The sequence below is a fragment of the Anolis sagrei genome, chromosome 2 (genome assembly GCF_037176765.1).
Source record: "Anolis sagrei isolate rAnoSag1 chromosome 2, rAnoSag1.mat, whole genome shotgun sequence".
NCBI classification, from domain to species: Eukaryota; Metazoa; Chordata; class Lepidosauria; order Squamata; family Dactyloidae; genus Anolis; species Anolis sagrei.
Window position 1 is genome coordinate 150,073,321 of NC_090022.1, and position 24,414 is coordinate 150,097,734.

General features: G+C 40.5%; 1 protein-coding gene across 1 annotated transcript in view; it reads left to right on the top strand.

The window, feature by feature from the left end:
- Positions 1–24,414, top strand: part of RBPMS (RNA binding protein, mRNA processing factor) — a 108,062-nt gene that overhangs the window by 59,590 nt on the left and 24,058 nt on the right. Inside the window, exons 5-6 of the mRNA XM_060763812.2 lie at positions 7,851–8,004; positions 16,879–17,009. Coding sequence (XP_060619795.1) covers positions 7,851–8,004; positions 16,879–17,009 — 285 coding nt within the window. The remainder of the gene's footprint in view (positions 1–7,850; positions 8,005–16,878; positions 17,010–24,414) is intronic.

The window sequence follows — 24,414 nt, forward strand, 5'->3', positions numbered from 1 at the left end:
GACTGTAACTGTTCATACTTTCTTTTGTTTTTGGGCCTGTTTTCGTATCCTAGGGTACATTGCAGTTTTGTGCACAACGAATGAAACAAAAGGAACAAAACAAAAGAAACAAATACTCCACACATCACCACTAGCCAGCAGTTTTAGCCCAGCAATATCTGAAGTAGCCATGGTTGGGAAGCAACTGCTATAAATTAATACTCAAAAGCCACCAGGCAAAGGGAACCTTTGACTTTCCAGATGTTTTGGGCTACAGTGCCAATACCTTTTCCCCACCAGCCATTCTGAGTGGGGCTGATGGAAACTGCAAGCTAAAACACGTGGAGGGATGTGTTTAATAATTAATTAGTATTTTTTTCCTTTTTCATGTTTTTATGCTTCATTTGTTAAGTGCTGAGAAAGGTGAACAATGTATTACAGATTGAGTTTCCTTTAACACAAATCTGAAATCCTCCAAATTGTTTATGGCTGTCTCTGATAGTGAATCCTTTGCTTTGTGACAATTCAGTGTACATAAACTTTGTTTCATGCACAACATTATTAAAATATTGCATATAAAATTATCTTCAGTCTACGTTTATAAGGGAATTTCAAGTTTAGACTTGGGTCCTGTTTCCATTATGTGTCTATCTGCAAGTACAGTTATTCCTTTTGTTCTCCAGCATTTTAGATAAGGGACATTCAACCCACATTAGGTTTTGCCTCACTACCGTTTCTAAGAAATAGTTAATATGTTGAAAGTGGCAATAATAAATTTGGTCAACTTTAGATTCGGTGTGGTTATTTGGGGTGCTGATTTATAAAACTGCATTGGATGGATGGACCACATCAGTATTAGTTTCTGATACAGAACATATGCCATCCAGTAGTCGCCATCTACTTGCGCACAGAAAACCATATTTAATAATCTAGAGCTGCGGACCTTATTTTAGGTCTAGGGCCGTGGCCCACAGGTTGGAACCACTGAATTGGAGAAGCTCTGCATTCAAAGTGTGAGCTGTATTTCCTTCTTATGTTGTTCTCACTTGGCATCCTTTGGAAGCATTCCTTTCCAGGATAATCAGCTTGCAGATCTTGTCCTTTTTCAGTTGGGCTGATCTTTGGCCCATGTTCCACTAAATATGGAAATTTACATAATTGGGTAGCTTTCATATGGAGAAATACCTTGAATGTACAGCTTTGGTTGTCAAAAATTTTTAAATCCCACTAAAAAGGGCTTTTCAGTATTGTCGCTTTTTCAGTGGGAGAACACTTCCCCCTCCCATCTTTTACCACAATGTACAGATTGGATTCCGAATCAAAGGCTCAGATAACGTTGAATTTCCCAGACTAAGCCTGGTGGCTGAACCTTTAGCCCCTCTTTTTCTATAGTAACTTAATAGAACTTCAAAGCTTATCAGTGCTATTTTTTTCACAGCCTTCATGAACCCTGGTTTTTGTCTCCTGCTTATTTCATCAGTTGGGAAGCCCAGTTGACCTAACTGTTTGCACTTTTAATTAAAAACGAGAGCAAAGAATTCACATTTAATTTATTGCCTCGTTCCCTCCACAAGCTTTGTCCAAATATTTAATTTCCAGAGCTCTCTCCGCCTACAGATTCACATTTCATAGCTCTTGTTTACCTTCCTCCCCTCTGTGGTTATTAATTGAATTCCGGACATCAATCTGTATCCCTCTCTTTGCCCGAAGTACATCAAATTCCAGGGTGTCCTGTTGGTTACAGTGCAAACTGGCCTGCAGAAACAATACATCTAAATACTAACTTTATGTCTTTAGTGGGTGTTCTGTTCTCAGGGTGAACATTAGTATAATTATGAAATTGTGATCACTTCCCTATATAGACTTACTTCTTGCAACTCTGATTCCATCCCAAACTTGTATCTGTATGCTTTATTAACAGATATTATTTTTCCTATCACCAGGTTTAAGAAAGATATCAGTATTTAGAGATTTCTAAGGTACCACTTTCAAATCTGTCATATTTGATTGTTTCACCGACATCACCAAGTATTTACAAGAAATCATGAAAATGTCTGAAAGTCCACTATAGACAGATATTAAAGTCCATTAAAACTATTGGGAAAATGTTAACACATATGTGACCATTAGTATGGTAAAAATTGTAATTAAGTTGCTTTTACATTAAAAGGGGCCCCCCTGGTGGCCCATCGGATTGAACCGCTGAGCTGCTGAACTTGCTAACTAAAAAGTCAGCTATTCGAATCTGGGAGTGGGGTGAGCTCCCGCTATTAGGCCCAGCTTCTGCCAACCTAACAGTTCGAAAACATGCAAATGTGAGTCGATCAATAGGTACCACTTCTGCAGGAAGGTAACGCGCTCCATGCGGTCATGCCAGCCACATGTCCTTGGATGTGAAAGGAGACACAGTTAATAATTAAATGTAAGCTTGTACGTTTGTATACAGATTTATATTAGTACATTAAAAGCCTGATCAAAATAAAGGTGAAAAAAATCTGTCCCATTATTGAAGTCCTCACACTCATGATTGTACTTTGGAGAGAAAAAGTAACCCCATCAAAACCCCTTCTCTAGCATTCACTTTCCCCTTCTTCCTTGTAGCTTTGTCTTCTTATTTCCAATTTTCTTTAGTTTATTGATTCCCATACGGATCCTAACACAGGATCTTCAGAATTCATTTTCCTAAGAGAGATGAGGCACCACTATGTTGCATCCAATGTATAAAACCTGGGGACTGCTGGATGCAAAGAAAATCCATGCTTTTCAAGTGGTCCATACCACTTGATGGTTTAACAGAAGTAACCAAATGTATACTATGTGATGATCTATTATGAACAAAGATTCAAGAAAACACCTACATTTTCAAAAAAAACTTTTTAGTAAAAATTAATTGGACACAAAAAAATATTTGTTATTTTAAACTGGATCGATAGTCCTTATAATCTTCATGTGGATAGTGTGAGCCATATTTACAGTTATTACTGTGGGGAATTATTCTTTGGAGAAAAATAATTATTCATTATTATTTAATTATTAATTACTATTTTTACATTTATGGCCTCCCTTTGTAAGTTAATAAGATTTTTTTGTCGTGTCAGGAACGACTTGAGAAACTACAAGTTGTTTCTGGTGTGAGAGAATTGGCGTCTGCAAGGATGTTGCCCAGGGGACGCCTGGATGATTTGATGTTTTTATCATCCTTGTGGGAGGCTTCTCTCATATCCCCGTATGAGGAGCTGGAGCTGCTAGAGGGAGCTCATCCGTCTCTCCCTGGATTTGAAACTGCAACCTGTCGGTCTTCAGTCCTGCCGGCACAGGGGTTTAACCCACTGCACCACCGGGGGCTCCAGTTAATAAGATAATATTCAGTTAATAATCCTCATAATAATCCTCATGCGGGCACATGAGAGAAGCCTCCCACAAGGATGATAAAACATCAAAAATCATCCAGGCGTCCCCTGGGCAGCGTCCTTGCAGACGGCCAATTCTCTCACAACAGGAGAGGTTGCTCCTGACACGACCAAAAAAAAAAAAAGGTTAATAATCAGTTAATTATGGAAATAGTAAATTACAAATTAAGCCAATTGCTTTATCTTAAAATAATTTAAATTAAGTTCTCCTTTTTATTAGTTTATGTGCAGCTTCTTAACTCAATTTGTATTATAGGTGTTAGGCATGTGTATTCGAAGGAAACATTGTCCCGTTTCGTGTCCCAGCTTTCGTTGGGGGCCCCGATCCATTTTTGTAAGCCTCTCAAATTTGGGAAGGTTGTTTTCGGTTCTTTGTCTCAGGGCCTGAAAATTGGACCATTGGGGGGGGGGGTTCTTCCCACCCACTGGCTCCCCTTCCCGGCTTGCATTCTTCTTACCTGGAAGCTGCTGTTTCTACTCTAGAGTAAGAGAGGCACTCGGCTGTAGGCACTGGCAAGCGTGCACACTTTCCATGCCTGCTTGCACATCCCGCCATGCACGCCCTCTCCTCGGAAAGAGAGTGTGTTTGTAGCAGGATGTGCAGGCAGGCTTGTAAAGTGTGCGTGCCTGTCAATGCCTGCAGCCAGGCATCTCTTACTCTAGAGTAAGAGGTGCTCAGCTGTAGGCACGCTCCAGGCCTGCCTGCCTGTACAACCCACCACACACACCCCACCACAGCTCCAAGCCTGCCTGCCTGCATGCCCTGCCACACACACACACACTTTCTAAGGCAAGGAGGCAAGTTCAGATTCACACAAAGGCAGGCTTTTGTGTCAAGCAGATTTTTGTGTGGGGTGGGAGCTTCCTGTTTCGTGCAAAGAAACAGAAGACACGAAAGAAACGGTAGAATCAAACTTCGCGCACAAGTTTACTAGGTGTGCCTCAGTTAAGGAAGTCCTAGGCATTATTTCTATTACAGAAAATTTGATACCAGTGGCAGAAATAACATAGAAAGACCTCACTACCTCTGAGGATGCTTGCCATAGATGCAGGCAAAACATCAGGAGAGAATGCCTCTAGAACATGGCCATATAGCCCAAAAAAACCTACAACAACCCAGTGATTCCGGCCATGAAAGCCTTCGACAATACATTGAACATAGAAAGAATAGGGATACTGGTAAATTTCTATATCGCAAAAAAGAAAGCAGTTCAACATATTCCAACAAATGTTTTATTCAAAACATTATGCCCATGAAACAACCGGGTCAAACAAGCCTTTCATAAGTAAAGAAAAATACTTTGAATATTTTAGAGACCATGTGAAAGCTTCTTCTAAAATGCATCCTGGTATGATTTCTTTTACTTAAAAAACCAACAGTTTTCATGTTTTGTGATGAAATTTGGGGATTCATTTTTCTTTTTTTGTTATTTCTGTCCAAGATACCACCCTTTCTGAAAATTTGCCTAGGGACACATCAAGTTGCTTAACTGGGGTATATTTGTGTTGATTTCAGTTTGAGAATCTCTAGCAAGAAGCTCTTAGGCTTTTGGCTACATTTTTGGGACTTTTGGAGTCAAGAGCTAAGGGATGGTGCCACAATATTTACAATCCAAGTTTGTACTGTGGCAAAGCCTATAAGACGCTCCGAGCAAGACTTTAACTGGTTCCAAACTTATCTTAGTGAGGAATTCAGCAGGCTGTCTTAGACAGTGTGTTATTGTGGTCTTGTATCACCTGCAGGATAGAATAATAGCAATCAAAGAATTTCAAATTTAGTAGTGTTTTGAGGAAAAACATTTGTAAGATGATGTACTGTTTGCGATTGCCACCAGAGACTCTCGAAGATCTATAAGGAAAGATATTGTAAACATTGGGGCATTTTATCACATGTGGTGGTCTTGCAGAAAGGTTCAGAAGTATTGGACTAAAATAGATCTGATGCCAGAAGAGATTGTTAAGGTGAGACTGGAGTTTTATGTGCTGGGAATGCTAAACGATAATCTAGAAAGAAAATTTAGAAGAACTTTGCAGTATGTGATTACTGCCACAATAACTCTATAAACTCAGAGATTAAAGAAGACAGTTTTCCCAACACAAGAAAAACAGTTGATGGATAACAATAGTAATACTGTCTCAGAGCCATACCTCAAAAACTATGAGATGCAAAGAGTTTGGCATGCATAGTAATAGAATTCTAGAGGTATGGGTCTGAGGCTTATTTGTGTTTTTCTTCTGAAAAGAAATTTGATGTCCTAAGTGAAAGAGTATGCTGTTAGGTTCAATCACTAGGTGGAAAATATTGCTAACTAGCATTTGGTTGACACAGTTTGAAGTTAGGGTAGAATAGTCTTAGGCCCCTTCTACGCTGCTATATAATCCAGAAGATCCGCATTGTCTGCTTTGAACTGGATTATATGAGTCTACACTGTCATATCCAGTTCAAAGCAGATAACCTGGATTTTATATGACAGTGTAGAAGGGGCCTAAGGGATTGTTTCAATGCTGCACTCTTGTTCCTGCTGTAAAGCTGGAACTACATTGCTATATAATCCAGATTATCTGCTTTTATATGAGTCTACACTGCCATTCATTCCAGTCATACGGTTTTCGTGGCAAGATTTATTCAGAGGAGATTTGCCATTGCCTTTCTCTGAAATATAGCTTAGAGTTCTTGCTGGGGTTTGGCTCCTGAATCCCCCATACTAAAATCAATGAGTGCTCGAATCCTAATATATGGTACAGTAAAATGCTGTCCTTATATCAGAAGGCAAAATCAGCATTTGCTTTTGGGGTTAACTTTTTATGGAATACTTTCAAGCCATAGATGGTTGATTCCATGGATACAAAAACCATCAGTATGGAGAGACAACTATATGAGGTTCTTGTTACCCATTTTCTTACTTTGAATTTGTCTTTTTCTGTGCCTTATTATCCTGTTTACTCACCCTGCATCTCTGGTTTTCCTAAGCAATACATTCTTATGCTTTATTTATTTCTTTGAATACTGCCCTTTGAGGACTTCTAATTCCAAAAATGGTAATTGAGAATTGGTTACCATACACAAATAAACAAAAAGAAAAAACCCAGTTTTTTCTGCTATTAGACTTTGGTATTTTTTAAAAAATCAACATGAACAATATAATTGTAACCATAGTTTTAAAGAACAACATACTTCTGTTGGACCTCCTACAGTGGGGACTCTTCTGGACCCCTTGTGTGTGTTCTTTATTTTCCAACAATGTATTTATTTGTAGCAGTTCTTGTTTTTGTTTATTTCTTACGAAGATTTCATGTCCTTTCCTCTATTAAAATTTGTGTAATACTGCAGTCATTCTCTGATACTGTGTTGTCGTAGTACCTTTTGATGCAACCTGAATGCATTTTTACTATTGCATGGTGGTTTTATAGCAGTGGTTCCCAACCTGTGATCCCCAAGAACTAAAATATGGTCCACAGCCTCACTTTTACTACATCGTTGCAACGAGATTGACTGGTCTCGCGAAACACTCTTACAGTGCCAAGGCAACGGGGATGTCGGGAGGGGAGAGGCTGACTACCCACAAAAGGTGCAACAACAAGCCTCCTGACTGCTGCTTCTCCTCCTGCTCCCTCCACCTGAGCAGAGCCATTCCATGTGGTGCCTGGAAGCGGGGGCATCTTGTTGTCTTCATTTTTAGGCCTGTTCCTGGGGTTATTTTGGGTGCTGGTTCAGAAAATTGCATTGGATAGACCACTTCAGCTCTAGATTATTACCTATTGTTTCCTGTGGGTGAGCAGATGGCGACTACTGGATGGCATATGTTCTGTATCAGAAACTAGAGCTAATGTGGCCTATCCAATGCAATTTTCTGAATCAGCACCCCAAATAACCAAACCAAATCTGATTACGAAGCCAAAAGGGTTACGAATCAGTTGACCAAAAACTGATTTGTAACCTTTTTGGTACTAATGTTGGAGCTTGGTCCCTAGTCAAGTGGTCCCTGGTCCAAAAAAAAAGGTAGGAACCATAGAGGAATCTGGTACTCTAAATTTAAAAATGATCTCAGATTTGCTCCATCACATGCAAATCTTTTTCACAACTTGCTTTGATATTTTTATTTTGTAATACTGTATGACTTCAGATTTCTATTGGGATTATGAAGTAAAAAATAAAGAAGGGGTTAAAGTCTTAATAGATTTTCAAAATGCTTACATTGGCTAATATGAAACACAAAAAGACCTCTAAATGCCTTAAAGATATTGCACTGAGACATCAGCCTCCACATTAGATCAAAACTGAATAATGACAAAATTGATAAAAATATTGAATGTCTGAGTATGTAACTATGTATGGTGCATTTTTATCCTGTTTTTCAAATTCAAATCCGCAAAATACATTAAAAATAGGTTCAATATTGAAAAGGAGTTTTTTCATGGCAAGCCTGGGACTGACTTCGCTTCTTTTTCTCTCTACAAAAGGGAATCCGATTTGACCCCGAAATTCCCCAGACGTTGCGGCTAGAGTTTGCTAAGGCCAACACGAAGATGGCGAAGAATAAATTAGTGGGAACACCAAATCCCAGCACTCCGGCCACCCCCAACACTGTACCTCAATTCATCACCAGGGAGCCATGTAAGTGTTTGTCCACATATGTATATGCACACCAGTTCCATTACAGGTCAGTAAGCAAATTTAAGAGCTTCATCTTCAGCGAATTGTAGCACATTTGTATGTTGATTGCCAAACAGCAGTTGGGCTTGCTTTAACAGGAAAGTACTTCACCTTTCATTACTCTCAAAAGGAGTGTATATTGATTTTAGCCTGAAACATTTATTTCACTACAGGTGACCCTTAAATCCTTTCCTCATACCCTCATCTGGCCAAATTCAGCTGCATAGGCCCTTCCCATTACGTCAACTAACAAAGTCCAAGCTGTCTGTATGATGAAACAGGGCCAAGTATCTGGATGTTAAAGGTGAGCTAGCTGACAGATGTTTGATGTCATGTCAATAAAGGCAGGTGACGTTCATGACATCCCTGAAGGTTGGGAACACATCTGGCATCTAGGTATCTCTGACACTAAAATATGGATTTGTTGCATTTATTAAATTTATATTCATTATATATCAATTATGTAGAAATATTAAGACAATAATATAAGACAGTAGTTGCATTATTAATACTGTAAGTGTGATGTTGGCTTCTGATGTAAACTAGCTGTCCAGAGGAATAATCTAAGCTTTGGGAGTATGGCTTGTTGCATCACTTAGGGAGAATGTGTAAGGTTGTGTTTTAGATGTTATATGTGTCCAGAGAAAGAGTTGTTAGATGTTATATGTGTCCAGAGAAAGAGTTGTTATTAATATTATCATTGGAGACGGACTAGAAAACCTGGGCGTATGTGTGTTTTGAACATTAATTATTTTCTTCCCGTAATACATTCCTCAAAACTGACACACACACACACACACACACCCAATAGCCATGTTACAGGGGTGGAAGTAAGATGTTGGGGCATTCAAATGCTTTAGAAATTGTTCTTCATCTATGCTTTTAAGGAACATAGAATCAAGAGAGGCTTACAAATGAATTACGGATGACCATACTTCGAAAAGCCTGATTTGACCACAGTGGTCCACGCCTTAGTCACATTTAGAATGGACTACTGCAATGCACTCTACATGGGGCTGCCTTTGAAGACAGCTCGGAAACTGCAGTTTGTTGCAAAGGTCAGCAGCCAAATTGCTAACTGGGGCTGGGTATAAGGAGCATACCATACCCCTATTAAAGGAGATCCGCTAGCTGTCAAAGAGTTTCCAGGCCCAATTCGAAATGCAGGTTATTACCTACAGGTGCCTGTACAGTTTGGGTCCAACCTATCTTTGAGACCTCATCTCCTTCTGTGAACAAGTGCAGGCCCTAAGATCTGCCGGGGAGGCCCTCCTCTCGATCCCACCTCCATCTCAAACACAGCTGGTGGGGGTGAGAGAGGGCCTCCTCAGTGCTGGCTCCCCGGTTTTGGAATGCCCTCTCTAGAGAGATTAGGTTAGCCCCCACTCCAAGTTTTCGAGATACACCTGAAAACATGACTTTTTAAACAAGCCTTTGACTATGCTTATGGCTTTAATCACTACATTCAAGTACCCAGTGACTTGCTTCACTTCTGTATTTTATGGGGGCTGATATTATATATAGTCACAGTATTCACAGCCTGCTGGATTTTATAATATGTTTTAAATTAATTGGGGTTTCATTTGTTTTAAATATAATTGTTGGGTTAATTTTACTGTTATTAATTTTTATCTTTTTGTATTTTGTTGTATTTGTATATTGTCACACTATTGAGTGCTTTCTGTGAGCCATCCCGAGTCCTTTGGGGAGATGGTGGGGGGACACAAATAAAGCTTTTGTATTATTATTATTATTATTATTATTATTATTACTTAACAGTATCAAGGGAGGAAAGAGTGTGTGTATTTTTCTATTAAAATTATTTATTTAATAAACTCACAAGGCAATTTGATCGCAAAAAATAGACAAAGCAACTTACAATTAAAATATAGTAAAGTTGTGAATCAATAATGCAAACAATGTCATGTAAAAATATCCATCACGAATAACAGATTGTAGGGATAATCAACTAGGATAATGCCAATGTCTTAAAAAATGGCTAAACACATACCTGTCACTGAAGTTAGGTTGCGGGACCCCCACAAAAGTTGAAAATCCATGATTAAAACAACTACTGGGTTGTTTTTTTCTGACTAGAATACCTCTCAAGGAATCTCTGGGTCCCACAACACATCTCTGTGATCAACATCTGCCAGAGTGTCTAGAGATTCCCAGAGAAAACATTTTAATTAAATCCATGAATAATCAAATTAGCAAATGCAGATGATCAATTGTAGTTCAGTGATGATGTTGTATCATGGATAACACTGATTGCTTTGCTCCATTTTGGAGCAAAAATGCCAGGCTATTATATTTTTCCTCTTTCTTTGTCCACATATTTATCTTTATTTATTTATTTGACCAGTCATATGACCATTTCAAAATAAAATATGAGTAAAAGACAAGACAAAAAGGAGAGGACAGCAGCTGACCTTCTTAATCTTATTTTCCTGGTTCTTCTTTCAAGAAATGTTCTCTTTTCTTGATAGCTTTCAGAATAAAAAGGCTTAGTCTGATTATGGTGGATTTTTCCTGTCCTTGCAAGAGGAATGTCAGAAGATCATTTTTGTTGGGGGACCTGCAGTTGGATAATCCCCAGGTTGTGCCAGTCAGCTTTCGTATGATATTATTTCTATCATTATGATATTATTTCGTATGATATTATTTCTATCACCCACTTTGAGTATTTGGATGCGCTGCAATGCAATGCTCCAGTGGGATTCCTTCCCAGGTAATCCTCAGAGCTTAGGATGCTTGTCTGTTCTTAAGGTGAAAAGGACATGTCTGTGTTTTAGATGGATTAGGGATCAGCTGGTTTTCCCTGTAATAGGCAGTGAGAGCACCTAGAACTTCAGAGAGCTTCTGTTCAACCATCTCAAAGATTCCTGTTTGAGCAGTAATGGCACGATCATCTGCATAGATGAGACTCTCTGTCCCATCTGGCAGTGGCTGGTCATTTGTGTAAATGTTGAACATGGATGGAGCAAGCACGCTCCCCTGGGGCAGGCAGCAGAAGTGGAATAGTCAGATGGTGTTCTAAATGAATATTCCTTTTGTGGAAAGCTAAAAAACCTTGTAGCAGAAGACCTACCTATTTGTCTTATCATATGTCTATCTGTCCTTATTCCAAGGCTCATAATCTTTTCTGCAGTCATGTTGTCACATCCAGAAATAACTCCATTAAGTCCTCTATATGCCATGTCTTGTTCTTTGCTGGGTTACTGACCATACCTGATTAAGACTTGAGAAGGAATATACTTTTGAGAAACAAAGAGACTCGATTTCTGCTTTTGGAAGGAAAAATTACGTTGGATGCATTAATAGCTGTCTCTGAAGCCACGACAGTTATTTTGTTAATATGCTTGTACCTTTTGTACTGATATTGTTCCTTGCTGAACAGAGGTTTATAGAGTTTTTTTAATGCTGTAAAAAAGAAAAACTTACGACTTGCCAACTCTCTTTAAAACCTCAATAGCATATTCATTGAAGATGAAACTTGAATGTGTGTGCTCGTATCTCAAAGTTATGATCTCACTCTTGAACCAATCTAGAATGAATTTGCTCACTTTCCCACTCAGACTCTTGCTTCCGTTCTGACCATACAATTCATATGTTGGGAAATTGCCCACGGAAAGCTCAAGGCTAATATTTGTTTTATATAATAGATAAATAAGTAATACATTTTCCGTCCTTCTCCACGGTATTTATCGTCCCGTCCTCTCCCCACTCCAGCTTACAACTTAAATGTCAGTGGAGCAGTGAGACAAGAGGAGAAGATGAAATGCCAGAGGCAAAGGTAGCAGAAAACGTCTGTGACTGCATAGGAAGAACTTGAAAGAGCCAGGAGAGCAGTGTCCTGAAACCTTTATGTAGTGGGTACAAGAGAAAGATCCTGGATGCATGAAAATGCCCACTGGCCTGGCATTCTTACTGAACTCCTCCTAGGCAACATGTTTCTGCAAGATTATGATGCTGTGTGTGTATTTATAGGCCTATTGCATTCTCTCTCCAAGAATGACCACAGGCCTTAGGAATGAATGGCAGAGGGGAAGGTTGTTTGCATTAGCTCTTGCCAACTTTTTACTGTTTATCTTACTTCAAAATCAACAGCATAAACACTTACTCTCCAGTGTAATTAAAATGCAATGTCTGTCAGCTCCACATAGAGGCAACTCTTGAGCCGGCTGCTCTGGAAATAACATACTCCTCCACCTCCGGATGCCATTGTGCTTTGGAATATATGCAGAAAGGTGGAAGCAGGGGGGTGGGCAATGCACTTTGAAGACAAAGATGATGAAATAAAGCTGGCTGTACACAAGAGGCTTGCATTAGGTTTCCCTCCTTCTCATGGGTTGAAAGTAGTGACATGGGGCTCACTATTCCCGTGCTCCACAGCAGAGCTTCATAAGCTTTTATAACTCGCACCCCCTTTTTTACCTGTGAAAGGTTTATGCAACCCCAAGTATATAAAGGACTGAGGACGTGAGAGAAGGGAAGGCAGAGAGATGTGAGCGCATGAGAGGGAAAGGGAGAGAGAGAAGGGAAAGCAAAGGGAGGCATGAGAGAGGAAGGCAGGCAGGCAGATGCATGGGCAAAAGGGAAAGTAAAGCAGAAATTGAGGGGTGGGGGAGAAAGCAGAGGGTGGCATGTGAAAGGGGAAAGCAGAAAGAGACTTGCATAAAAGAGAAAAGGAAACAGAATGAGATGTGTTTGCGAAAGAGAAGAATAAGCATAAATAAGTGTGTGTTTGGAGGGGACCCCAACATCCAGTTATGGTGACCCCATAGTTCAAGAAGCTTTGCTTTAGAGGAAGGTTTGTGTACATCTTCAAAGGATGCACTCAAATAACACTAAATCACAGAGTATATAAATCATAACTTTATTAATGAGAAATAGATGGGAAAGGATGCAAAATGAGAAAATTAGGCTCCAAAAAAGTATTTTCATGTTACCTTGGTCAGATGCTGACAAAATGTAAATGCTTGAAGTAATAATTATTTTCTTAGCTCCAGGTGGGTTTTGGGGTTCTTTGTTGAAGAGACATTTCCCCTTCCAAAGACCAAGGTGGGGCTTATGTTTCATGGGTTGACTTTCTAGAAGTGTCAAGATGACGCTCAAGGATCCAAGGAGAAATGTAGTTCTTCACTTCTCCTTTACTCCATACACAGAGAAGAGGATGATTCAATCTGTGAGAGAACTTTTTACTAGCACAAGGATTAAAAGGCGACATCTCTGTGTATCTTTAGGTTTAGGCTCTCTTTATTGAGTTACCTAAACAGAGTATGATGAAGCTTGGAAACATGAACTTTAAAGCAAGCTGCCACATACAGGTGTGTAGTTATGTTATATTAAAAGTGTGTGGACAGATGATAAGTCATGGAATCATAGAATCATATAGGAGACCTCGTGGGCCATCCAATCCAACCCCCTGCCAAGAAACCAAAAAATCGCATTCAAAGCATTCAGAGTCCAGTTTCTTAAAACTCCATGCCTATCTTCTGCAAACACAACTCACATCATTGTTGAGCAGAGATGGCAAAGAGGAGTGGGAGCAGTAATGTAAAGTCAATCCTGACCAGAAGAGGACCAGGATCAGTCTTGTCACAGCTCCTTGCTTGCCTTGTTCTATGCCTCAGTGGACCAGTCATAGCTAAAGCTAGTCTTCTCTTTCTGCTCCTTCCTCTTTTAAACTCCTACTGGTGTTCCTCCAGCTTGTAGCATCTGCTTCTGTGAGAAGGAAGGGGCATGAAGGACTCTTTTGCCTCAGATGCTTGGCACTGGCAATTTGCTTAGGGAGCTTTGGGATTGAAGACAAGGTTGCAGTGAGGGACAGTTCAGTTGTGTTGGAAGGAACCAGATAGGGATGGAATTCAAGACTTAGTAAAGTTACTTTTGTAAACTACAATTCTTGGAATCCCCATGGAAAAAATATTTCTTTGAGATTGCTGGGAATTGTAGTCCCAAAGCATAATGTTCCCAAGCTCTGGCTAACCCTCTGCCAACTTAGAAACCTGACTGCTTTGAGATGAAATTGATTAATATTCATTCTCACTGTCTGATAGATTAAGAAAAGCTGTAGTTTGTTTTCCAGTCCTCAGAAAAGACATTAAAAGCTGCATTCATGCCTTCCAGGCTGGATTATTAATTTTGCTTCTGTAAAGAGAAAGAACTGGTTCTGACATACTTCTGTCTGCATATCTTTTTTTAACACATACATACATACATACATACACACATACTTCACATATACAGTGGTGGTGTCTGAACTGACATTAACTACTGAGGCTGTAAAGTGCCAGGACCAGTGTGTGGCACAGTGAAGAAAACAGACCATATAAGGGATTAAAAGCAGAATCTGCTAGTATCCTATTTGTCTTTCTGAGGGAGCAGCATTTGGCTCTTGTTCAGTTGCATCATTTTGAAAAAATAATTGGAACAGGTACAGAAAAAGTCAACCCCGTTTTTAGACAGTTCATCTAACACCTTTGCTAAAGCTAATGATTAACTGTTTAACATGCCTAACCTAAATTATCTTTATCCATCAGAAGGCAGTTGATTTTAGGGTATTGAAATAAAGTAGTGGGGTAGGAAGCTTTGAGGAGTAGTACCAGGGCATAGCAAGAAGGAGAAGTAAGCTGGTACTAAAATGTCCATCAGTTGATTGAATATATACTAGGAAACAACAGGTTGTCCCTTTCATGGCTTGCTCTTCAATAAAAACTAATCTCTTCTCCACCAACTCCCCATGTTCCTAATGGCAGATGTTGCTAATTAAGAGAGCTTTCAAGTTCTTGGTTCAGATCTTGGCTGAGTCGTGATCTCTTCTTGGTGGTCCTAGACAAGTTACTCCCTTTTACCCACAGACAAAGTTGTTCTTCCATATAGCAGCTGTGGTCCTCTTAAGTATTGCGAAATTGCAGATGGTGTTGAAATTGCTAGGACTAATAGTAGTTGCTCTCTTGACAGCATCTGGAAGGCCACAAGATCTCTTCCCTTTCTGTACAGGGCTTGAGTAAGGATTAGATGAATATAATTAAAATGAAATATGTGGCACACTACAAAGTACTATAAAAATTCTAAGCTCCTGATGTTAACAAATGTCCTGGTAATTTTCTTACCTCTATAATCTTGGGGATATATAGTTAAACTAGCTCAATTTACTAGTTGCTGGCATTACGATTTACATCATGCTTATCCAGTATATTTGTGAAGTGTTGGCCTACTCCTCTCCTCTGCTTCAGTTCCCCCTGTTTATAGGCCTTCCCAATAATGTAGAGACCTTCCTTTGTATTAGTTTTTGAGTGGAGCTTAAAATCACCCCGCATACCAGTCTTAGTTGGTCTTTCCCATTTCCCAGTATAGATCTCTCTTGCTGGACTCCTCCTTTTTCTACAGTCACTATAGGCTAGGGCATCGTCTGGTAATCCTAGGCCAAGCAATCCAAAACAGGTATTCTTAGCACCTGCTACATTTGGCAGCATTATTATACCAACAGTCCAAAGGACAACAGAACCTTTTGGCCAGTCAAAGCATCACAGATTAAGACAGTTTGTAAGTAACAAATTAAAATCCATCGCTTTGCACAGAGGCAAGAGAGACTTTCAAAGACCCCAGAAAGATGACTGCAACCAGCAAGATCTCCTTTTGTAATGTATTGTTTTAACTTACCTTATGATAGTCCCGGGTGGAATTAACCCTTTATTCATTTTGTTTCAGTAAATTCGTTTAGTTATCTTTTCACCTTGCCTAAAGTGCCTCTGTCTGCTAAGGTTCTTAATCTTAACAGAAGGTATTAGATAGTCCCCGAGTAAAGCCAGACAGTATAGTTTTCCCAAAGGCTCAGGCATGCCATCACAATATTGCTTTCTGTTGTAATCCCCCCTACATGCAGTAAGGCCAAATGCATATAACTACAAAGCAGTTCCGGTAAACTAATGTTTCTTGGACAATGGAAGAAATATTAGCCAAAATGATACCAAAAATTGAATAAATGGGGTTCAGCTTGAAAAACATCAAAAGTCCCACTTAGCAAAATGCAAAACAGCATACTCTAAGAAGGCCCTGTTTCATTTCTCTGTGCTTCTCAACATGAAGCTTCAAAAAGTAAGAGATCTTCAAGAGTTAAACTTGAAAAAGAGAAGTTGGAATGTCATCAGAAGGTGCATTAAGGTGTTTATGGCATGTCCAGGACTAACATCTTGGATTTTTGGCGGGCATATATGTTAGTGCATTTAACCTTTTGCAGAACTGTTGTATTTCTGTATTTATGAATTTAGCACCAAAACATCGCAATGTATTGAAACAGCTGTGGATCCGGGCGGGAGGCAAACTGCATTGGATAATACATAACGTTGGATGAGTGAAGGTTGGATAAGCAACTGCATATTGTGCAGTTAAAGTCAGATTTGCTGAAATGCACTGTGTTTGGGGGTTATGTGTGTGTGTTGCCATTTATTTTTTACTGCAACAAAGAATAGGCGATTCTTTTCTTCCCACCCTACCTCCATTGAAATCCTTGAAATACATCAACCTCCATCTTCAGCTATATCTGTTCACCCCAAAATTTGTGAAGTCTGTTCCATTAGGCATTTCCTCACACTCACGAAGGATCTGGTTCTTGTTGAAGAAAAACACTTTTTAAATGTTGTAGGTCTTGCATCCTAAACCAGGAGGTTTTGTCCCTCCTAATTTCTAATTGTGTTTTTAAAGGAAATACTAGACTCTCAAAGGAACCATCCGAACATGGCTGTGGAGAAGGTTCTCTTGTGTTTGCCGTTGTGTCTTCTGCGTTTGCTGTTTTTTTAACCATGAACTCTCCTTATTCTTCTCTTGCAGATGAGCTCACAGTGCCTGCACTTTACCCCAGTAGCCCTGAAGTGTGGGCGCCGTACCCTCTCTACCCAGCGGAGTTAGCACCTGCTCTACCTCCGCCTGCTTTCACCTACCCTGCTTCACTGCATGCCCAGGTAATTGAGACCGACCAATCACACCTTCACCCACGTTGCCACATAATCCTCTCCAGTGCGCACTGTACAACTAACACTTGTCTGACTGACAGGCACACCAGAGAGAAATTAATGATCACTCCTCGATCAGGCTGACACATCCTCTTGGGACTATTGGGGACAGGCTTAGGAAAAAAGAAAGAGCACCCCACTGCCTGACCGAATCCTGGACACTTTTCTCTTCCCAAATAATTTCACGTCCTCTCACCAGACGTAATTAGAGGTACTTACTGGGTCTTCGTGCACATATATATCCCTTTGTATATATGGACTCTGCTTCCCAAATTTGCCTTTGCAGTGTTTTTTGCTCTAAGGGTGTGTTGTGTGAGAACGCGTTTGTACCTGAAACCAGTGAGGAAAGAAGTTAGCAAAACAACGGCATATAGAACAGGAGTGAGCAGCAGCATTGGGAAGGGGTAGTTATATTGACCTCTCACTCCTCCTTGGCAACAGTAGTACATTTGGAATGATTGGGATGCCACTTCTGGTTTTGCTTTTTGATCTAACATCACCCAGCCCTTTTTTGGAGGGATTTGGGGCAAAGGGGCGGGGGAAATTGATGCAAATTGTAGGATTTTGGTAGCTTTTAGCTGGGCCAGGGGGTTGCCTGGGGAAAACACTGAAAATGTTGAGGGTCTGGGACACTTGGGAATGTTGTTTGAAGACTCCACACAATTTACAACGATGCATTTTCTTCATCCTTGCTGTAGAGCACGCCTGCACAACCTGTGGCCCTCCAGGTGTTTTGGACTTCAGCTCGCAGAATTCCTGTCAATTGGACAGGCTGACCAGGGTTTCAGAGAACTAGAGCAGTGTTTCTCAACCTTCCTAATGCCGCGACCCCTTAATACAGTTCCTCATGTTGTGGTGACCCCCAATCATAAAATTATTTTTGTTGCTGCTTCACAACTGCTACCATTATGAATCGTAATGTAAATATCCAATATGTAGAATGTATTTTCATTCACTGGTCAAATTTTGGCACAAATACCTGATATGCTCAAATTTGAATACTGGTGGGGTTGAGGGGGGGCGGGCTGATTTTGTCACTTGGGAGTTGTAGTTGCTGAGATTGATAGTTCACCTACAATCAAAGAGCATTCTGAACTCCACCAACGATGGAATTGAACCAAACTTGGCACACAGAACTCCCATAACCAACAGAAAATACTGGAAGTTTTGGAGTTGTAGTTCACTTTTACCCAGAGAGCACTGTGAACTCAAAAATGATGGATCTGGACCAAACTTGACACGAATACTCAATATGCCCAAATGTGAACATTGGTGGAGTTTGTGGAAAATAAGACTTGACATTTGGGAGGTGTAGTTGCTGGGATTTATAGTTAACCTACAATCAAAGTGCATTCTGAACCCCACCAATGATAGAATTAGGCCAGACTTCTCACACAGAATCCCCATGACTAACAGAAAATACTGTGTTTTCTGATGGTCTTTGGTGACCCCTCTGACACCCACTCGTGACCCCCCCTCCCGGGAATCCGGATCCCAGGTTGAGAAAAACTGATCTAGAGTCTCAAATACCTGGAGGACCACAGGTTGTGCAGGCCTGCTATATAAGGACAAATATGGGATCTCAAAGTCTTTTAGAAAAACATCATAGGTGGTTACATTGTAATTACTTAAGCTGTAAGGAGAGGGAATACAGATGATTGAAAACCCACTCCAAATATCCTTATAACCATTTGCTGTGCCATTGTTAGATCCTAGAGAGTCGTGTAGCTCCAGGGCCGTGGCTTTGAAGAGGAGATAAGCCGTAGAAGAGCTAATGAAGTGAAATTCAGCCAGGATGATTTTGAGATTTTGGCTGGGGAGTGGGTGTTCAGTTGTCTCTGAACTGGCTCTTGTGCAATGTAACCAATAAATAGGACAGTGCACCTATATATGGGCTACACCGATAATCATGCTCTTAATTTAGGGCCATCTAAGAGTGCTGCTGCTGACATTAAAAGCCATCAGGAGCCTGGGCCAAGGTTACTTTGGGATTCTCGGAGTGTGGCGTTGCCTGTGTAGCTAATGGAGAGGGTGAAACTTATAGATCTGCTGGTGATGCTTCCCTCTGTAAATCTTACATTTGAAGTCTTTCCAGGGAGGCCATCCAGCCTGCCTGACATTCTTCCAGCTTTTGCACAATTAATTAAAACCTATTTTTGGTCTCTGGAACAGAAGAAACAAGTTTTATTATTGTTGCTTAGCTTTGATTTGTTAGTTTCATAATCTGCTGTTAAGTTACTGTGCGTTGCTCCATGTTCATTGCCTTGTTTTTGTCGTGGGAAGCTTGCTTTTGCAATTTGAGAGGACTAGTTCAGTATGAATTTGAAAATAAAATTCCCTTCAAAGTGGCAAGGATTTTGCTGTACAACTACATGTCACTAGAAATCTAGAAGGAGTGGAACCTCTTCAAGGCCCCTTGATAAGCCAAACCTCCATAACTCTCTGTTGATGGGGTTGCCCAAATGGTTTGGTGTATTTCCTCTTGATGAATGGTTAATGACTATACTTCCCCCTTGAGGTGCATTGTGTACATTCTATTTTTCAGCAAATTTGGAAACTATTTGATACATGGAGGAAAGTGTATCTTGAATTAATATAAAATAAAACATATTACAAGGGTGGTACATAGGTTGATTGAGAATAGTCTGTGAACACTTTTAAGGCAATTCAGTTTTATGCCTTTAGTTCAGTAGTTTTAAATTCTAGTAGGATGTAATAATAATAATAATAATAATTATTATTATTATTATTATTATTATTATTATTTCATATGAGGAGCAACTTGAGAAAATGCAAGTTGCTTCTGGTGTGAGAGAATGGACCATCTGCAAGGACGTTGCCTAGGGGACTCCCGGATGTTTTATGTTTTAGCATCCAATGGGATGCCTCTCTCATGTCCCCACTGAGACAGGAGCTCACCCTGCTCTCTGGATTCGAACTGCCAACCTGTCGGTCAGCAGTCCTGCCGACAGAAGGGTTTAACCCATTGTGCCACCGGGGGCTCCAATAAATATTATTAATAATAATAATCATCATCATCATCTAGGGAGGACATTCCAGAGCTGGAGGGCCACCACAGAGAAGGCCCTCTCTCTCGTTCCCACCAACCGTATTTGGGACAGCAGTAGGACCAAGAGAAGGGCCTCCCTGGCAGATCTCAGAGCCCATAAAAGGAGATACGGTCTCAAAGATATATTCGACCCAAAGCACATAAGGCCATTTTAGTGGGAAGTAAGAGTAGCTTAAATGCTGGGAGAGTTTCCAGAGGACACTGAGAGTGTGGATGGCTTTTCATATACTAATGAACTTAGTTCTAAAAGAGAGACCTTTAAGGTAACCAGAGTAAATGTTACATCCGCTGTCTATTTCCAGGCTCAGTAATGGTTGTTACTTCTGCCTTCAGATATCGTCCAGTCCAGGTATTCACATTTTAAAAAAAATCCTGCCCTGTGTATCTGCTTGATGCATTGTCCCCTGTATTTTATGTTCTGACCAGAAAGCCAAGTCTCTTTCTGCGCATAACAAGCATGAGGTTATCAACTGGTGCTTCCTAAAATTCAGGCCAGACTTCCTCTCAGGGGTCCATCATTGGCAGACGGTCTGAATGCACTGAATCCTGCAACATTGTTGAAGCTAATGGATCTAGATGGTGAAGCCATTGGAAGACACTCTGGGGCTTCAAAATGAAGTGTGTGGTAACTTAAAAGCCAGTTTGGGCCAATTTGGCTTATTATAGTGGGTCATGTGATTTATTGATTGTACTCACAATATAGTTCCCTACCCAAAAAACTTGAAATCTATCATTCAACCTAAGAGCAATGCAAGGAAGTGGAGGCTGAGATAAACAGGAAGAATGTGCATTGTTAGTAACACATACAGTACTTGGATGTAATTATAGAAGAGTACAGAGAATAGGGCTTGTGCCAAAAGCATCACAGAAAAGCTGTGTTTTCAAATGAGGTTTGAAGGAGAGAGAGGAGAAAAAAAGGGATCCTAGATAAATAGTCTGGGGAGTAAGAACAGAGAGGTCACCAAGGATGGATTTTACTCAGCATTTACTTAATGCATTAAATTATATCAATTCAGCACATATCTACCATATGAAAGGTTTGAGGAATTTGGGATTCCTCAAACCTTGAGAATTTCTAGCTAGCTATAGGTATCTGAGGAAGCATAGCTTTGCAGGTATCTTTGCTATAACCCCTCCAGACTCCTACTCTGTTCTGGGGGGTCCTCTAAAGACACTAGAGAAATTGTAACTTTGTTAAAAGTCCTGTTCTAATTTAAACAACAGATTTAATATTATGCGTAATCTATACAGATTAAGAATAATATTATTAGTGAAACTAGTTTATCAAGGTTTTCCTTATGAAAGTGTATACATCTTCCTTTAGCCTAAATACTTCTTTCCTGACTTGTAAGAAAAAGTGTGATGTAAAGGTGTGATGACACACTTGCTAATCACATGGCATCATTCCTTTATGGCAGTGGTTCTCAACCTGTGGATTCCCAGGTGTTTTGGCCTCCAACTCCCAGAAATCCCTGCCAGTTTACCAGCTGTTAGGATTTCTGGGAGTTGAAAGCCAAAACATCTGGGGACCCACAGATTGAGAACCACTTTTTTTATAGCTTTGGGGTATCAGGTTCAAGAAAACAGTGGACCTCACACCTCCAGTCTGTTTTTTCTAGAAGAACAGGGAGCCCTTGTACATGGAGCCCTTCCAGACAGGCCCTATATCCCAGGATCTGATTCCAGGTTTTCTGCTTTAAACTGGATTATATGAGTCCCCACTTCCAGATAATCTGGGTTAAACAGAACACCTAGCATCAGATCCTGGGATATGGGGCCTGTCTGGACGGGCCCTTAGTCTTTTGCTGTTTGGTCCATGAAGCTATAACTATCTCTTTGTGTGTGTTGCTTTTCTTCTTTTCCATTGATTGCAGTCATAGTTCAGTTACATTGAAATTGAGAGCCATAATTCAGATTTGCCTGTTCCTCTTACATTACTACAAAGGCTTGTCTTGCAAACATTTTGTGCAGAGCTTGTATAGTTTAGAAATTTGGAGACTACAACAACCATCATCGGCAAGTGCAAGATTCTGATTGTTGTAATCAAAACAGTACCTTTTCTAAATTCTGTGGGGAGAGGCAGTACAGATCCAACTCTAGGCACTGAGTTGGATCTGTACTGCCATATAATCCAGTATCTGATCTTAGATTATCTGCTTTGAACTGGATCATATGAGTCTACACTGCCATATAATCCAGTTCAAAACAGATAATTTGGGATTAGAAACTGGACTATGTGGAAGTGTAAATGAGGCCTAAGTGTTTCGCGTTCTAAAAACTGATTCTTTCCTTTCGGTTCCATTCATTGTCTTTTTAAATATTGCCTGTGTGATTGAAGATGCACCCATCTTGTCTGTTTTAAAATCTTATTTTTCCACAATGGCTTCAAGGATTGCTAAGATTTTTATTACGAAAGGTTGCCGTCCCCTTGAGGAAGCACTGGCACTTCCCCTCTCCATGGAATGACCCACAACATATCAATAGGGCATGTCCAAAGTCATAATTTTCATCTCCTGTCAACTTACACATGAGGTCACCTGATACAGGAGTGTATATGGTAGTTCCAGTACCAGAAGCCGTATGCTTCTCAGTAGCAGTTGCTTGCTACTGGGTTTCCCATGGGCATTTGGAGGGCACAGCAGAAACAGTATGCTTAGTGAGGATAAGGCCTTTGGTTCCATCCTTGTGCCCCATCTTAGCTCTTGCACATGCAAACCTACCAAGCCACAGCCTTCCTCCTCGTAAAAGAAATAAAAGTTGCTGCCTGGAAACTTGAGAAAAATAGATGAGAACATGAACCAGAGCTTTTGAGGGAAACAGTTTCTGACAGGGAGGAAAAGGGAAATTAGCTTTAAATGGAACACTATCTTTTATTCACGACTTGCAGCGGGGCAGACTGTGAGTGCAAGGCTGAAAATAATCCCCCAAAGCTCCACACCTCTCTGGCAAAGTGGGAGGTCAGAATGCCAAGTAATGTATGTTCTGTCACAAGCACTTTTTCTGCTCACTGAACCTTGCTGCCTGGGACTCGTAATGGCCCCTGAGAGCTGGCACACTCTAGTTAAAAATTAACAAACAAAGGGGAAAGAGTAATTAAATATGGATGGCAGTAATCGCTGAGGAGTACGTCTAGCCCGAACCACTGCACGCTTGAGTGCTCCTGGTGTGGCTTCATTCTTCGTGCAAGTTGAGAAAGATTCCAAGGCAAACGTCACTGGAAGATTTCCTCACTTGGATCTTGGGGAGCGGGAAAGGATGGACCTGGTGCTGGTGGTGGTGGGGATCAGTACAGGCGAAACCTGTCCAGGAGGACACCTGTAGCACTGGTCAGAGCAAAAGGATAAAACTGATGGGCTTACCCTATGGACTTTAGAAAATTTAGTCAAAACACCAACCCAAAAAACCTGGGTCAGTGTATCCAGGGGTTAGTGTGAGAACTCTGCCGTAACTCTTTTTTTTTAAAAAAAAAAGCAACCCTCTCCTTCTCTGAATGGAATAGCAAAAGGCAAGAGCTTAGTCCTTCCCAGGAAAACCTAAAAGAAGCACTGACCCCATGTACTCTCTCTCTTTTAAAATGCTTAGATCAAAAAATGATAGCGGCTGGCTCCATGAAGCAGCGTTGACTTATCCACAAGTCATATCAAAATCCATAATTTTAGTCTCAAATCTTGCCCTTGACTTTCACATGAGCATATACATCAATAAGCAGGGTGGTTTGTTTTGTTTTATTTTTCTCAGCGGGGAGTCAGCTAACTTGATGTAGCTTTTTTTTCGTGTCAGAAGCGACTTGAGAAACTGCAAGTTGCTTCTGGTGGGAGAGAATTTGCTGTCTGCAAGGACATTGCCCAGGGGACACCCGAATGTTTTTCCATCCCATATGAGACTTCTTTCATGTTTCCACATGGAAAGCTGGAGCTGACAGACAGGAGCTCACCCCCTTCCGTGATTCAAACCATCGACCTTTCAGTCAGCAATCCTGCTGCCACAAGGGTTTAACCCATTGCACCTCCAGGGGCTCCGGATATTGGCTTAACTACCCTGTTACAAATGCTATCCATTGCTAAAGCTTTCCTTGGCTTTTTAATTTCTTCTTCTTGCCTATGTTGTCGTTCCATCTCCTCAAATTATTTTTGTTTCAAGCCCCTATTTCCCTTATTGGAGCGCTTCTGATTTTCACAGGCCAAGCATATCAAGGTACCTGGATCCACAATCCATCCAGAGTCCAAGTCCATGTGGTTCATGAAAGTTCCCGTTCACTAGCTGTTTTCCTTCCTTCCTTCCACT